Source organism: Aotus nancymaae, unplaced genomic scaffold (genome assembly GCF_030222135.1).
Source record: "Aotus nancymaae isolate 86718 unplaced genomic scaffold, 86718_ANA_hifiasm-v0.15.2.pri h1tg000028l, whole genome shotgun sequence".
NCBI lineage: Eukaryota > Metazoa > Chordata > Mammalia > Primates > Aotidae > Aotus > Aotus nancymaae.
Window position 1 is genome coordinate 10,163,938 of NW_026988441.1, and position 17,332 is coordinate 10,181,269.

The window sequence follows — 17,332 nt, forward strand, 5'->3', positions numbered from 1 at the left end:
ACTCCTCGGGCTCAGGTGAGAAAGGCCATTTTGCCTAGCTGAGGAGGTAGAAGTTCCAAGGCTTGGAGTGGCCAGCTGCCCAGCAGAGATCCATTCTCTCTGCCTTTCTCAAGACAAAAACCTTGATGTTGATTGGGGCAGCAACATACCCAAGGCAAGGACTGCAATTCCCTGCCTCCTTTGCAGCTACGGTGGCCATGCAATTCCCTGCCTCCTCTGCAGCTACAGTGGCCATGCAATTCCCTGCCTCCTTTGCAGCTACGGTGGCCATGCAATTCCCTGCCTCCTTTGCAGCTACGGTGGCCATGTGACTCTTGGGCCAATCTAAACAGGAGTTGCTGGATGGTCCTTAGGTAAAATTCCCTTAAGAGGGGCACAGTCCATAAACTGGCAAGAGGGATTTTTCTGTCGTTGCTGTTGCCCTTTGTCCCCTTCTTTCTGCCTCTTGCCTGGAACATGGATAAGGCAGCTGTAACGTCAGCAGCCATCTTGGGCCATGAGGTGATGGAGAGGATGGAAGCCCCAAGCTAAGGCTAATGGGACAGAAAAATAGAAAGAGCTGTGTTCCTGATGACGCTGCAGGGCCTCCATTCCAGCTCTGAACAATCTGCTTCTGGAGATTTTTTATGCGTGAGAAAAATAATCTATCCGTATAAGCTACTCTCTGCACATCGAGCTGGAGTGCAGGAAGGAGTGTGATCATGGCTCACCACAGCCTCGATCTCCCGGCTCCTGAGCTCAAGTGATCTGTAGGTACACGCCACTAGTGTATATATACCTGGCTAATCCCAGTGTTATTTTAATTTAAGGAATTTTTTTTTCAAGTGTGTAGAAATTTTGGGGGAGACGAGTATAGCTATTGAATTGATATCTGTATTTGGTTTTATTTATTTATTTGTTTTTAAAAATAGAGATGGAGTTTTGCCATGTTGCCCAGGCTGATCTCAAACTTTTGGGCTCAAATGATTCTCTCACCTTAGCCTCCTAAAGTGTTGGGATTACAGGCGTGGGCCACAGTGCTGGGCCTATATTTGTTGCATTGCTATTTTAAATATTAATAATAAATTGACCTGCTGTGTAAACCTGCATTTGAAGAAAGGGCTCTGTGGCTTTTAAAAATGGTTTGGAAAAGTCTGGTCTACCTCAAGTCCACACCTTTTTACTGATGGACAAACTGAGGCTCTAGTGAATCCATGGCAAATGCAGGATTATGATCCAGATTTTTTTTTTTGAGATAGATTTTTCATGCTTGTGCCCGGGCTAGAGTTCAGTGGTGCAATCTCGGCTCACTGCAACCTCCGCCTCCCGGGTTCAAGTGATTCTCCTGCCTCAGTCTCCCGAGTAGCTGGGATTAAAGGCACCCGCCACCATGCCCGGCTAGTTTTCGTATTTTCAGTAGAGACGGGGTTTCACCATGTTGATCAGGCTGGTCTTGAACTCCTGTCCTTAGGCAATCCACCTGGCTCAGCCTCCCAAAGTGTTGGGATTACAGGCAGGAGCCACCATGCCCGGCCTATGATCCAGATTTTATAACCCCCATTCTGGAGGTCTTTGACAACCAGTCACCTCAACTTAACACAATTATCCCCAAAAGGCCCTTTCTCTTCCTTGCCCTAGCTTGTCTTTCTGTTCTAAGCCTGGTCTCTGCCATCACCACTCCAGGCCAATGCCAACAGCCTCTCTCCAGTGGGGCATTGTGGCTGGGTGGGGCCTGTGGCTCCCACTAATGAGAAGAGTTAGAAAACATACTCATTCTGGCCCCCACTTCCCAGCTCTGCACTCCTCGCCTCGATCCTTGCCCTGCTTGCATTCATCCATCCACAGGGCCTTTTCTGTGGCTAGAGAAGGATGGAGGTATTTTCAGGTTGTGAAGGTAACGTTTGAGGGACATCTGGGTAATCCCAGGACAATGGAAGACACAAAGGTGTGTCTTTGATTAAATGGGTGAGGACTGCCAGAAGGTGATGGAAGTCTTCTTGAGAAATATGGTCATTTCCCGAGCACAGGCAGCCCTGTTTTGGGGTCCAGGTGACAAAGTGTGGTGCAGTGTAGTCCCACAGAGGGCCATGTCCCACAGAATGCTGGTGCCCCAAGAGGGGAAGTCCTTGGCCAGCTGGGAGCAGGACTCTCACATATAACCTGAGGCACTGTGGGAGGGGCCTAACCTGGGGCACTGTGGGAGGGGCCTAACCTGGGGTACTGTGGGAGGGGCCTAACCTGGTGCACTGTGGGTGGGGCCCAAGGCCCTGCCATCCAGCAGTAGGGTGTGGAGCACGGTGATCTGGGCTCATCCTCCTGCACCTGCACACCCAGACAGAAAAGTCTTGAGCAGGAAAGGAAGTGAGTGTGACAACCGGGAAATGGCGGGGCTAGCAGTGGTGGAAGGAGAGGCTGACACACGTGTGCATTAACCAGGACGTTTATGGACTTGGTGGCTCCCCAAAAGCTCAGCGAGGGAGTGGGGCCCCGTGGCTCTAGCCCTAGGGTGGAAGCAGGAGAACAGCAGGACCACGACCCGACATCCTCACTGGCAGGGAGGGGTCCCCACTCAGGGGACGAGGACAAGACGATGACGTGAAGAGCTCTTCTCTCTGGACGTCTCCAGGGTCATGCTGCTACCCCAGGGCTGTGGGGGCAGATGGGAAGAGGGGGCAAAGGAGGCCATCAGAGAGGTGGAGGACCAGGTCCCCAGTGCCCCCACCCCTTCTGCTCCCCTGCCCAGGCCGGGCCACCCAGTGGCCGGTTCCGCCCCACGCTCAGCCTGTGCCAGGTTCAGGTTCAGGAAGGTAGCGTTGGTCCTTGTGCGAGGGAGGGAGGTTGACTGTGAGAAGAGAGAATGGGTGAAAAGGAATCCCAGGCTTTGTCGGGGTGGCCTGCTGCCACTGAACAGCATTCTCCCCTAACACTGACCCAGAAAACCAGGGTTTCATCAGTGAATGGATGAAAGTGGATGTCTGGCAGTGGTTGAGTCCTTGATCCTGGAAGTTTCCAGTGATGGAGAAGGCATCATCCCGGACTCAGGGACTTGGCTTCGGAGAGTGCTCAGTTTGATGCCAGACTTGGGGAATGATCTCATCCCCAAGTGTCTGAGAGCTAATGGGGGAAACCTGGCTCTGCTATAGAAACATGGACTCACAAATCCCTGGGGATGCTCAGTCTGATGGAGGAGACATGGACGCTGAGTCTGAGAGCTCCCAGTCTGATGAAGGAGACATGGTCCCTGACTCTGGGAGCTCCCAGTCTGATGGAGGAGACATGGACCCTGACTCAGAGCTCCCAGTCTGATGGAGGAGACATGGTCTCTGACTCTGGGAGCTCCCAGTCTGATGGAAGAGACATGGATCCTGACTCTGGGAACTCCCGGTCTGATGGAGGAGACATGGACCCTGACTCTGGGAACTCCCAGTCTGATGGAGGAGACATGGTCTCTGACTCTGGGAGCTCCCAGTCTGATGGAGGAGACATTGTCCCTGACTCTGGGAGCTCCCAGTCTGATGGAGACATCGTCCCTGACTCTGGGAGCTCCCGGTCTGATGGAGGAGACATGGTCCCTGAGTCTGGGAGCTCCCCGTCTGATGGAGGAGACATGGTCCCTGACTCTGGGAGCTCCCAGTCTGATGGAGGAGACATGGACCCTGACTCAGAGCTCCCAGTCTGATGGAGGAGACATGGTCTCTGACTCTGGGAGCTCCCAGTCTGATGCAAGAGACATGGATCCTGACTCTGGGAACTCCCAGTCTGATGGAGGAGACATGGTCCCTGATTTTAGGAGCTCCCAGTCTGATGGAGGAGACATGGAACCTGACTCAGAGCTCCCAGTCTGATGGAGGAGACAGGGACCCTGACTCAGAGCTCCTAGTCTGATGGAGGAGACATGGTCCCTGATTCTAGGAGCTCCCAGTCTGTTGGAGGAGACATGGTCCCTGCCTCTGGGAGCTCCCAGTCTCATGGAGGAGACAGGGACCCTGACTCCAGGAGCTCCCAGTCTGATGGGGGAGACATGAACCCTGACTCTGGGAGCTCCCAGTCTGATGGAGGAGACGTGGACCCTCACTCCTAGAGCTCCCAGTCTGATGGGGAGACATGGTCCCCAACATCTGGGAACTCCCAATCTGATGGAGGAGACACAACTTCCACACCTAGAAGCCTCCATCCTAATGGAACAGACCATCTTTATTTCAGTTTGAAAGAGAATCTCCACCATCTGATGGTAGGAACTTTGCCCTCGCAATAATACAAAGGAGGAGACATGATCCCTTTTGCATAGGATCTCCCAGTCTGAATAGGGAGGTCTGATTCATCCTTACTCTATGCCCGCAGTCTGATAGGAGAGGTAAACTTCCTTCATTAACCCATTTCCCCAATATGGCGAAAGAGGTAATATCTCCTATGTTTTAGGTTCCACCTGACTGCAGGAAAAAGGAGGCTCCGCCATCAGACTATGTCTTCTCTTTTAAAACCTTTAGTCTGCTGTACCTCTTATTCAAGAGAGAAGGCATGAGGGTCCCCTTTGGCAACCCCCAGTCTGATGGAGGAGGCCTGTCTACCCACAGTGTAGGTCATTAGTTTGATAGAAGAGGCAGAGCCCTATTTGGGAACCCCCAAGTCAGATGGAGGAGACAAGGCTTCCTTCAGTCTGATGGGGGAGGCATATCCATCTTTGGTCTATGTCCCCCAGCCTGATGGAGGAAGCAAAGACTCCTTTTGGAACCCCCCGCCCCCCATCTAACAAGGGGCATGCCTTTCCCCTTCCTGCATACTCACGGGTCACCTGAAGCTCCACGTCCAGTGTCTCAGTCTTGCCCTGCAGCGTGACAGTCTTGAGTGTGTAGCGGCCAGTGTCCGTGAGGTTCAGCTTCTGCACCAACAGCGAGCAGTTGGGGAAGCCCACCTCCCGGCCTGTGTGTGCAGGGCCTGCAATCCAGGTCCCTGAAGGCAGCTGGCTGAGCAGCCGGTTGGGCTCAGAGGCAGGCCCGCGGTACCAGGCGTAGACCAGCAGGTCCTTGGGGTAGCCCTGCACGGTCAGCGTCACGTCCTGGCCCTCCATCGGCTTGGTGGGCACGGGCACGATCATCATGGCAACTGCTGCAGCTGGGGAAAGAGCGAGGGGGGTGGGTCAGCTTGGCCTGCATCTGGCATGGTGTCCCTCTCCCATCCCTGGCTGGCTTCCCCCCAGCTGGCTGGCACTCCCCATGTGGGGTGCTGGGAAGGAGACTGAGGAAGGAGGTGACTTGTGTGGTGGTGGGGGTGGATTCTGGGTCTGAATAGTGTCTGCTAGGGGTCTGTGTCTCCCCTATCAGACTACAAATTCCCAGCCTTTGAGAGGTGTCTTCCCATTAAACTGGAAGACCCTGGAGGGTTGGGTCATGTCTCCTCCATCAGATTGGAAATCGCCAAAATATAGGGGCCATTCTCCCCTATCAGAGTGGAAATTCCAGAAAATGGGGACCATGTCTTCCCCATGAGATGGTTGGGACTTGTGTCTGTCTCACCGAGAGATCCCATAATGTGTAAGCTATAGCTCCCCCATCAGATTGAAAGATTCTAGAGGGTGGGAGGCCATGTCTCCTCCATCAGATTGGAAATTCCTATGAGGTGGCAGCCCTGCTTCCTCCCTCAGGTTGAGAAATTCTAAATTGTTGCTGAGTTTTTCCAATCAAGCTGGGGGCCCTAGAAGTTGGAGGGAAATGCCTATTCCATCAGACTGGAAATTCCTAGAAAGTGGGGGCCTGTACTCCTCCATCAGATTAGGAGTACCCAAAAGGTGGGTACCCCATCAGACTAGGAATGCTCAAAAAACAGGGCCATGTCTCCTGGAGACCAAGTCTCCCCATCAGAAGGAAAATTATCCCCAAGTGCAGACTGTGTCTCCTCCATCTGACTAGGAGCTCACTGAGGGTGGGTTGCCATCTCTCATCATCACTGATTGGAAGCTCATGGAGGATGAGGCATTGCCTCTTCTCTTTGACCCGGAATTCCTTGAATAAGGAAGCCATGTTTCTCTGTCTCAGGATCAGCTCTCCAAGGACAGAGACCATGTCTCCTCCATCAGATTAGTCTCCCAAGGTGGAAGGAGGGTGGTGTCTCCTTTTCTTCTGTCTCTCTCCCAGCACCTACCACAGAGTTGCTGACAGTACTAGAAGCCCTGGGGGCACTGTATCCACTCCCTGCACATACCTGCATACCTTGGACACCCCCCATGTTGGCCTGCACAGGCAGGGCTTGGGGTAGCACCTGAGGTCATCTGGTCCATCCCCCTGTCTCCTGTCAAGACCAGCTGCCAAAGCCCCAGGTGAGTGAGGCGGTAGGCACACTTACCTCTGGGGATGCCATTTCTGCTTTGGGTGAAAATCCACCCCTTGGATGAGACCCAGCCTGTTAGTGGGAGGGAGGGAAGGACCATTCCCCACTGTCCCCCTGGGATGATGGCCACTTGGGAAGGAACCGAGGTGGAATTAATGAGACCTTAATGTTCAAAGCCACCATCCCCTGAAGATGAGACAATGTCACCTGAGGATCCCAATGGCTCTGAAATGCCAGCTGCCTGCACTGCCCCAGCCCTCGGGTCATTTTAGGACAGAAGCCAGGTGACAATGCCTGCCCAGCTGTTTCTCCATTTGCCAGCAACTGGCTGCGATTCTCCAATTGTGTGTGTGTGTGCCCATCATCTGGGTCAGATAACTGGGTAGTCTAGTTGGCTGCACAGAATTTCAGCTGTCTGTGTGGCATGGGGGTGGGTCAAGGCCCTAAGCAGCTGGTGACTGAATTTAGAACAGCGGCACCCACCTGAAGTGACATCTGAGTGGTTTTCCACTCTGTCAACCCACAGTGCTTTGCCATTTGTTCTCCAGGTCAACAGGACTTGGGCTGTGTGGTCTCCCTTCAGACCCAGATGCAAAGGGATCCGCCTGCTATGCCAATCTGTCACAGCTCATGAATCAACTGTGAATCTACCATGTTCCAGTTCTCTGTTGGGCAAATGGTGGCCTAACCTTCACAGCCTGATGAGGCCTCTGTAGGGATTGCAGGGCGGCCAGGCTGGGGGTGACTCACCAGAGAGCTTGACCACCACTGAGGCAGATCCAGAGAGCAGGGTCTTGGTGTTCTTCACAATACACGTGTACGTCCCCTCCTGGGCCGTGGTCATACTGCTGATGTTGAGGTGGTCTTGGCCGTTCCTTAGGGCCTGCCCGTTGAAGGCCCACACATACTCGGGCTCTGGGCAGGACCTGGACACGCACCACAGGGTGAGGGACGTGTTGAAGTCAACCTTGATGGTGCAGCCTGTGCGGGTGGTGGAATCCTGGAGGATGGCCACACGTTCTGGGCCAACTGTGGGGGTAGGAGGGAGAGACACGGAGCAGTGGAAGGAAAGGGGTGTGGAGCTGGGTACTCCTGGCTTTCTCTCCACCAGGCTAGGTCCCTGGGAATATCTTGACCTAGAGGAGGGGGAAAAAAAGCTCTGGCCTTAACTCTAACTTGCTCTAGGATCTCAAGAATCACTCCCTTTCAGAGGATCTCAGCTTCTCTTCTGTAAAAAGAATGTGTTGGGCCAGATAACATTTCGAGATATTTCTGAAATCTATGGCTCCATTAACAAATTTTAAAAAAGCCCAAATGATTTTCTTTTTCTGACAAAGCCATTCTGAGTGTAGAATTTTAGGGCTTCAAGAATTGGTGCTTCTAGGTTCTAAGGTGCTAAGATTCTAGAAATCTATGTTTCTAAGATTCTAGACTCTCAGATTTCATGACAAGATTGTAAGATTCTAAGAATCTCTGCATCTAGAGGTTCTAGGATTCTCAGAGTCTGGAATTCAGTGCTTCTGAAGTCCAGAATTCTCTGGTTGTGGGAGTCTACGATTCTAGGCACTAAGTTTTTCTACATCATGGGTCCTCATCCCAGGACTCCACCCTGCACACTGCTGCCCCTGGGAGCGACTGCATGCTTTGGTTATATGTTTACATTTCACGTTTCCTCCCATTACACTATTCCCTCCCCTGCTCCTTTTTCAAACCAACTGGTCCTGTTTTGTTTCTCTGCAGGTCTTGCTCCTAACTGAAGGATTATTCAATAGCAAAGGTGGTCTGTAGAAGTCCTTTAGGATATGGGGCAAGTATATTATTATTATTTTGAGACAGCATCTCACTCTGTTGCCCAGGCTGGAGTGCAGTGGTGCAACCATAGCTCACTGCCCCTGCAGCCTCAACCTCCCAGGCTCAAAGAATCCTCCCATCTCAACCTCCTGAGTGGCTGTGACTACAGGCATGGGCCACCATTCCTGGCTAATTTTTATATTTTTGGTAGAGATGGGGTCTTGCCATGTTGCCCAGGATGGTCTCAAACTTCTGGGTTCAAGTGATCCTCCTGCCTTGGCTGCCCAGAGTGTTGGGATTTACAGGCGTGAGCCACTGCACCTGGCCAGGGCCAGTGCACTTTAAGAGGGACCCCTGGTCCCCAACCCCAGCTTGCCTGCTGACTCGCTGTGTGCCCTTGGGCCCCCTCTCCTGGCCTCAGTTTCCCCATGATGAGGTTTGGACACTGGGTATCTCTGGTGGGGCCAGGAGGACTCACAGTACACGGTCAGGTTGATGGGCTTGCTGCGGCTGACACTGACCGGGTTCCACACCTCACACTGATAAGCACCGGCCTCCTCCCGGCGGATGCCATGCCTGCTTATCGTCCTCCCGTCGGGGGACAGTCCCAGGCGGAGAGCGACGGGCAGGGCTCCACTGTTGAAGAACCAGCGGACCTCGGCGGTGGGGCTAGGGCTGCTGCACGTCAAACGCAGGGTGTCTCGACGCTCCACCAGTGCTGTGCTGTTGGCCAAGACTGTGGGCTGGGCCAAGATCTCTGTGGGAGCGAGAGACAGAGGGGGAGGGGGCCGGGCACCGCCTGCTCCAAGGGCCTTTCCTTACCCAGACAAGGGGCATAGCCAGGTTGTGGCTGTGCCCCTATACCCTCAGCTGGAGGGACAAAGAATGGTTTAGGAGGCAGGTCTAATCCTGGCGGCCTTCCTGAAGGAGGTGAGCATTTTGATGTTATTTTATAACCCTTTTCCCTGATGGTTTAAACATTTTTTGGATTTTTTTTTTTTTTTTTAAGAAGGATTGAGAAGGAGGTGGGAAGGCCTGGCTGGGCAGAGGGGTGCTTTGGGGGGTGTCTCACCATAGACCTGCACGTGTCCGTAGCCCACCTCGGTCTGAAACTGCCTGTTGAAGGTCTGTAGGATGTAGGTGCCTGAGTGCCCGGGCAGGACGCCCTGGATGTCCAGGCTGCCGTCGGGGCGCACAGCCTCCCGCCCCGTGTAGACGGGGCCAGGTGTCGCATCGCCCGTGCTCACGATGTAGCTGGCCAGCAGGTACGACACGCTGAGCGTGGGCCCCGCGTACCAGTTGTAGGCGAGCAGTTCCCCTGAAAGCCCGTGGACGACCAGCGTGACGTTGTCCCCTTCGGTCGGCTGGGCAGGCTCCAGGGTGATAGAGATCTCGGCCCCCACATTCAGGAATGTGGCTGAGGAAGAGGAGTCAGAGGGGTTGGATGAGGCAGGTTTGATCAGAAGAGACTCAGGCTCAGGGCACGTCCCCAGCTCAATGCCCTCTGTGTAAATGAGGACAGGCACAGCCAGGATTTGAACCTGTGACTCTCTGACTCTCCACATCTTAGCCACCTAATCTTCCTGGGAGTTTATCTGCGTGGCTTCCAGTACACTGCCTTTCTCTGTGTCTCTGTTCTTTCAACTCTTAGTGGGGATGACAGGTCTACCTGCCTCGTAAGGTTGTAAGGACTCTGTACACATAACACGTTTAGAATGCCTGGCATACAGTAAGTGCCCAATACATGTTAGTCAGATGCCTGGCATACAGTAAGTGCCCAATACATGTTAGTTAGGGCTCAGTCCCAGGGAGGGGTGTGTGGTGAGGACTGGGTTTGATGAACTGTGCAAGGATCTAGCATCTCATCTTGCAAACAGCAAGTGCAAAGCAAGTGCTCAGTCCATAGGACCGTGGCTTTAAGCCAGACCCAGGGGTTTTCCCATTGTGACAGTCACCAAACCAAGTCTCACGAGATCTGGCTGCGTTTCCAGCCCAGATAATTGCATGGCCCCATGTAGGACGTCAGGACCTGTCCCCGAGTCCTGACTCCCAGTCTGGGGCTCTTCCTCGGCCTATGGCAGAATCAAGGGTAAGATGAAAGCACTCCACGCCTTCCCTTCTCAACCGAGCAGATCAGCCCCAAGCCTGATGAGCTGACCAGGCTGCTTGGGTTTGAATGGCGTGCAGTTCCCTGGAACCGGTGGCTGTGGCAGTGCTCACATGCCTGGCCAGCTTTCCGGTACTTTCCAGGCTGTTAGAGCATGGCTAGGAGCAAGGGACTCTGGGTCTAGCCCTCAGTCCTGCCACTTTCTGGTGGTGTGACAGCGGCCAGTGATTTCACCTTTCTGAGCCTCATTTTCTCCCTGGGAAGTGGGGTTCATGCGTGGTCCTCCCTCATAGGTGGCTTGGTTTTTTTTGAGACGGATTCTTTCTCTGTCGCCCAGGCTAGAGTGCAGTGGTGCAATCTTGGCTCACTGCAACTTCCACCTCCCGGGTTCAATAAATTCTCCTGCCTCAGCCTCCCGAGTAGCTGGGACAAGGCTTGTGCCACCATGCCCGGCTAATTTTTGTATTTTAGTAGAGATGGGGTTCCACCATGTCGGCCAGGCTGGTCTCAAACTTCTGACCTCAGGTGATCTGCCTGCCTCAGCCTCCTGAAGTGCTAGGACTACTGGCGTGAGCCACCATGCCCGACCCCTCATAGGTGGTTTTAAACATACGAGAAGCTCTCAGAACAGCTCTAGGCACACAGCAGATATGGGAACCAGTGCTGCTGATAGTGACCTGATTCACACGACCCTGTCAGTGAGGCCCATTTCATAGATAGGTACATGGAGGCTGCCCCAAGCTACATCTTCTGGGAGAAATAGCTGCTGGGAAGAGTTCAGCCTCGTCAAGGCTTCCATACCTGATAAAACACAGAAACCTGCAGGAATGGAGGAGCAACAGCGGCCCCCTCATCCTGGCTCGTACCCTGGGCTTAGAAATCTCCAAAGCCCACCCTAAAAAACTCTTTGGGTGGCTGTCCCCAGCCTGCCCCAGGCAGGTGCCTCTTGGAGGGGTGAATGTGTCAGTGTGAAGCAGGGCTGCCCTCCCTCCCTAGCATGCTGGGGCTCACACCTTCCTTCTCTCAGACTGGGGATCCCCTCCCCTCCCCAGGGTCCTTGGGGGGCTGAGGTGCTGGGGGGTGCCATTCTTGCTCACCACTGAGGAGTAGCCAGCTGTACCCAGTCAGCGCCATCTGTCACCCCAAAACGAGTCCTGGAGTTGGTGGCGTTGAAGTCCCAGTGCTCAGACTGCCTTCCTGGTTGGGGCTCAGCTCCGTCTGCCGCTGGACCTGGGAGGGTTTGGTGATTTGGAGCCAGGGGAGATCACCTGAATTTGGAGGGATCGAGTCACCAAGGATCTGGGGCCCAGTTTGGGTACCAGGGTGGGTGTGGCAGGCACCAGGCAGAGGCCGTGACCTGGCCAGGCCTCCTGGGGCAGCCGCCTAACCCTCTTTGTGCTGAAGGCCGGGATTTGGTACTGGGAGAAGAACCAGGTCGCTGAGGAGAAGGGAGGAGAAGCGGGGTAAGATTTTTGGGTAGTTCTTAGCGACCACCCAGGCCCATGGCCTCCTGGGAGAGCTTGGGAGTCTCCAAGGAATAAAATCAGTAAAAAGTGACTGCGTCTTTCCCGGCCCCACCCCGTGCAGGGGACCTACAGGTGTTATCTCCATGGATGGCAAAACAAACAACCCTGGAAAGTGGGCATCTTTAGGACTCCCCTTTGCAGATGGAGAAACCGACGCCCCAGGTGGGAACTCCTGCTTGTCCAGGTTCCTGCAGAGAGAGGGGATTTGAGCCCTGCTCTGTGTGCAAACCCAGAGAGAAGGCCAGGAAGCCATATAGCCACATGCTTTCTTCAGGGCTCTGCTACTTGTTGGCTTCCTGCAAAGTGGTCGGAAATTCGCATTTTCTTTCTCCCTCTCCGGAGGCCTTGTTTTCCCCTATCTGTCAAATGGGTGTATTCGGAGGCTTTGGGGCCAAAGAGAGCTGAGTTTTGACACTGGCTCTGCACTTACCCACAGTGGGGCTGGGGAGACCCCCTTGTTGAGTCCCCATTTATGATTCTGAAAAATAGAGATGGTGGCCGGGTGCGGTGCTCACACCTGTCATCCCAGCACTTTGGGAGGCCGAGGCGGGCAGATCATTCGAGGTCAGGAGTTCAAGACCAGCCTGGCCAACATGTCGAAACCCTGTCTCCACTAAAAATAAAATTTAAAAAGTTAGTCAGGCATGGTGGCGGGCGCCTTTAGTCCCAGCACTTTGGGAGGCCAAGACGGGCAGATAACCTGAGGTGATGAGTTCGCAACCAGCCTGACCAACATGGAGAAATCCCATCTCTACTAAAAATACAAAAATTTGCCGGTCATGGTGGCCCACGCCTGTAATCCCAGCTACTAGGGAGGCTGAGGCAGGAGAATCGCCTGAATTCAGGAGGTGGAGGTTGCAGTGAGCTGAGACCATGCCACTGCACCCCAGCCTGGGCGACAGAGGGAGACTCTTTTTTTTTTTTGAGACGGAGTTTCGTTCTTGTTACGCAGGCTGGAGTGCAATGGCACGATCTCGACTCACTGCAACCTCCGCCTCCTGGGTTCAGGCAATTCTCCTGCCTCAGCCTCCTGAGTAGCTGGGATTACAGGCACGCACCACTATGCCCAGCTAATTTTTTGTATTTTTAGTAGAGACGGGGTTTCACCATGTTGACCAGGATGGTCTCGATCTCTTGACCTCGTGATCCACCCGCCTCAGCCACCCAAAGTGCTGAGATTATAGGTGTGAGCCACGGCACCCGGCCTAGAGGGAGACTCTTGTCTCAAAAACAAACAAACAAAAAAATAGAGATGATATGGACCCTACTTCAGGGCTGCTGACAGCAGTTAGTGAGATGTCACAAGTCAGGAATTGAAGCTAGGGCCTGGAGGACGTGACCCTGAACATGAGGTCTGATTGGTGCGGCTGCTATCAAAAGTACAGGTTCTGGGCCAGGCGCGGTGGCTCCCGCCTGCAATCCCAGCACTTTGGGAGGCCGAGACGGGTGGATCATTTGAGGTCAGGAGTTCGAGACCAGCCTGGCTAACATGGTGAAACCCCACTTCTACTAAAAATACAAAAAATTAGCTGTGTGTGGTGGTAAGCGGCTTTGGCGCCTGTAATCCCAGCTACTCGGGAGGCTGAGGCAGGAGAATTGCTTGAACCCGAGAGACGGAGGTTTCAGTGAGCCAAGTTCGCACCATTGCACTCCAGCCTGGGCAAGAAGAATGAGACTCTGTCTCATAGGAGTAAGCATAGGCTCTGGACATAGTTCCACTGTTTTCTACCTCCAGGACCCTGGGCAATTTGTGGAATCTGCCAGGCCTGAGTTTCCTTATTTGTAAAATGGGAAAAACATGGTACTCATATTACAGGGCTGTTGTAAGGATTAAGTAGACACACGTGTGAAGTACAGCGCTTACCACAATGACTGGCGCAGAGCGAATGCCCGGTAAATCACTCATTCATTTATTGGACGAATATTGAATGTGCTCCTATTGTTTGCCAGGCACTGTTCTAGGCGCTGAGGATGCATTAGTGCACGAGACAGATAAAACCCCTGCCCTCGGGAGGCCGACATTTGCAGAGTAAACCAAGGAAAGGTAAATATCTGACACGTCAGACTGAAAAATAAAGTCAGAAAGGGGATATGCTATTTCATTTTTTGTAGAGATGGGGTCTCGCTATGTTGCCCAGGCTGGTCTCAAACTCTTGGCCTCAAGTGATCTTCCCACCTTGGCCTCCCAAAGTGCTGGGATTACAGGCGTGGGCCACTGTCCCTGGCCTGGTTTGCCACTTTAAATTGGGGTGGAGGGAGGGTACCAGGGAAGGTGTCTCTGAGATGCTGCTGGGCGGGAACTGAGGGGGCTGCGGGGCCAGAGTTGCTGGTAGCTGTGTTCTTACCACCCACATCCTGATGGCTTCTGGGTCCTGGTTCCTCTGAGGCCTCAGCAGCCTGCTTCCGGGCAAGGGGCCACAACTGTGCTCACCTGTCCTGGTTTGCTCCTCCAGCACCGTGTCCTGGGCTGACCTCGCTGGGCAGGGCTCTGACAAGTGGGGGTGGGGGGGAGGCAAGGAGGAGGCGAGGGTAAGGCCAGGTGAGAGGCTCCGAGGATGTCCTGGCGCCTCCTGCTCCCCCTCCCTGCCTGCGACCTCACCTCACCCTTCTCCTTCCTGGCCCAGAGCCCTGGGACCTCGTCCCAGTATCAGTCAGGATGCCTCCCCCATGTCCCTGGGCACCTCTCACTCACCTTGTCCCAAACTGACCTTGGCGTCTTCCCCTAGAAGTGTTTCTTCCCCTGGTCCCTTTATCAGGGAAGGCACCACTGCCCACCTCATCACTGGGAAGAGAGACCCAGGGCTTCCTCCTGATGCTTCCCCTCCTTCCCGAGGACGCCACTCCCTCTGGCAACTGACTCTAAGTATATCTGCTCTCCCTGCCTGCAGCCCCGCCCTGGTCTAGGTGACCACCCACCACCCTGCCTCACCTGGGTCTCCTGTCTCCCCACCAACCTCCTCTCTAGTCTCTGGCCCTGGTTTCACCCCTTCCCATTGCCCTTCCACATGGCAGACAGAGGCTCTTTCTAAAACAGAAACCTGCCCCTGCCCCTCCCTGCACAGAACCTGCTGTGGCTCCCCAGTGCCCTTGGGAGGAAGCCCAGGTTCCTTGCTGTGGCCCAGGAAGCCCTGCCCAGCCTGGCCCCTGCCCACCTGACCAGCTATATAGAACACCCCTTGCTTCCGAGAACCCTCTGCTTCAGTTCTTCTGTCTCACTTGCAGTCTACCCAGAATATCCCTGCTTTCCTCTGCTCTATTCCACTGCCTTCCCCAAACCCCCTCCTTCAGGAAGCCCTCCTGGACTCCAAGGCTGGGTCATGTACCCCCTGGATCCCCTGTCCTAGCCCTGACCACCCTGGGTTCTTGCTGTCTGGGGCTGGGTCTTTTTCCCCCACTGGCCTGGGAGCCTCAGCTGGGCAGGGCTGGGCTGTCACCACTGTGTCCCCAGCACTGCCCAGCACAGCACCTGGCACGGAGCAGGGGCTCAGAGCATGTTTGTGGAACTGGACACCAGGTGTGGATGACACAGAGAGAGGAGTCTTCAGAGAGGCTCAGGTTCCTGGTGATCCACTATCTGCCTGCAGAGTGTGACCAGGCTGGGTTGTAGAGGCCCCGCGGCGTCACCCCCACCCTTCCCAGCCTGCTCCCATCCTCCACCTCCCTGGCCCCTCCTCTGGTGCTCCCGGCTATGAGCCCAGATCCTTGGTTCACTCAAGAGCTGCAGGCTCTTTAGCACCTGCTATGCGACAGGCCCAGGGCTGGGCAGAAAGCAGACAGGGTTCTCGTGGGCAGGGGCTTTTGCCTGTTTGTGCAGTGGGTGTGAGCAATCTGTCACTGACTTCCCTGGGACTCTTCTGAGGATCAAAATAGGCACATGGGGCTGGGCGAGGTGGCTCAAAATAGGCACATGGGGCCAGGCGCAGTGGCTCAAGCCTGTAATCCCAGTACTTTGGGAGGCCAAGACAGGTGGATCATGAGGTCAGGAGTTCAAGACCAGCCTGGCCAAATGGTGAAACCCTGTCTGTACTGAAAATACAAAAATTAGCTGGACGCAGTGGCGGGCACCTGTAATCCCAGCTACTCAGGAGGCTGAGGCAGGAGAATCGCTTGAACCCAGGAACCAGAGGTTGCAGTGGGTTGAGATCGCACCACTGTACTCCAGCCTGGGCAACAGAGCAAGACTCAGTCTCAAAACAAAAAACAAAAAACAGAAAAACAAAAAAGCAAAATAGGCACGCGGGGCCTGCGTCAGAGCACGCACTGGGCGCACAGTGGCTGCTGTTCCTCCACCATCTGACAAACGTTTATGGACCACTACTGTGTGCCAGGGACTGCGCTAGGTGCGGTGGGGTTAGAGCCATGAATAAGATAGACATAGGGCTGACCTACTGATTGGGGAAACAGTGAATAGACAAATACAAACATGAGCAGTATTAGAACAGGTGGTGACAACGCTGTGGAGAAAAATAAAGCAGGGGAGGGATGGAGGTGGTCGGGCACTGGTTTATGCAGGGCAGCGAGGCGACACCGTCAGAGCAACACTGGAGTAGAGGTTCAGTAAGGGGAGCCAGGCACAGTGGCTCACACCTGTAATCCCAGCACTTTGGGAGGCTGAGGTAGGAGGACCGCTTGAGCCCGGGAGGTTGAGGCTGCAGTGAGCTGTGATCACACCACTGCACTCCAGCCTGGGTGGCAGAGCAAGACCTTGTCTCAAAAAAAAAAAAAAAAAAGGACACACATCAAATAATGTAAAACAGATCATCATTTTTTATATTGATTCCATACTGGAATGACATTTTGCATATGTTGTATTAAATACATTCATTTCACCTTTCATTTTTTTGAGACGGAGTCTCGCTCTGTCTCCCAGGCTGGAGTGCCGTGGTGTGATCTCAGCTCACTGCAATCTCCGCCTCCTGGGTTCAAGCAATTCTCCTGCCTCAGTCTCCTGAGTAGCTGGGATTACCAGCACACCCGGCTAATTTTTGTATTTTTAGTAGAGATGGGGTTTTGCAATGTTAGGCTGGTCTTGAACTCCCAACTTCGTGATCCTCCTGCCTCGGCCTCCAAAGTGCTGGGATTACAGGCATGAGCCACCTCACCCAGCCCATGATTCTTTTTGACGGCGTCAGCTTTTCCCGTTGGCTCATCCAGCTCCCTGCTGTCCACCCGCAAGAAAACTCATTTTGCAGACAAGTAAACTGAAGCCTTGGGCCATTGCCTCATGAGGTTGGAGCAGGTGAGTCTTACTCTCAGCACAGCCATCTGGGGACACGGTCTATGACCTTGTTTGGTCGGGGTCATCCCTTGCCTGCCCAGCCCTCTTATCTCACCAGTCACTTAGTTCCCTAGGGAGCAGGAGGAGGCTGGGACTCCTTTATCTTCTCTTCAAGACCCCGCCCACTATTGAGATCATTAATATGTATTAGATGAAAGGGTGGACTTGGGCCTCTGTGGCAGAATCCTTGTCCCATCCTCCCTGGGCAGGGATGGGGAGGCCTCGATACTGAGGTGTGGCTGGAGCTAATCTCTTGGGTGGAAGCAGGTTTCTGGACCCCTTTCAGCCTCTCCTTATCTTGGGTGGGGCAGAGGGGGCTGTAATATT

At 54.1% G+C, this 17,332-nt stretch overlaps 1 protein-coding gene across 1 annotated transcript; it reads right to left on the reverse strand.

Moving 5' to 3' along the window:
- Window positions 1-2,429: 2,429 nt before the first annotated feature.
- On the reverse strand, window positions 2,430-15,033 carry CEACAM16 (CEA cell adhesion molecule 16, tectorial membrane component). Its single transcript, XM_064381187.1, has 7 exons — window positions 14,420-15,033; window positions 13,592-14,215; window positions 11,299-11,915; window positions 9,167-9,511; window positions 8,573-8,851; window positions 7,054-7,332; window positions 2,430-5,091 (listed from the first exon to the last, which is right to left on the reverse strand). The coding sequence occupies exons 3-7, from the start codon at window positions 11,333-11,335 to the stop codon at window positions 4,607-4,609; spliced, it is 1,425 nt and encodes a 474-aa protein (XP_064237257.1). The 5' UTR covers window positions 11,336-11,915; window positions 13,592-14,215; window positions 14,420-15,033; the 3' UTR covers window positions 2,430-4,606.
- Between the last annotated feature and the right edge of the window lie 2,299 nt (window positions 15,034-17,332).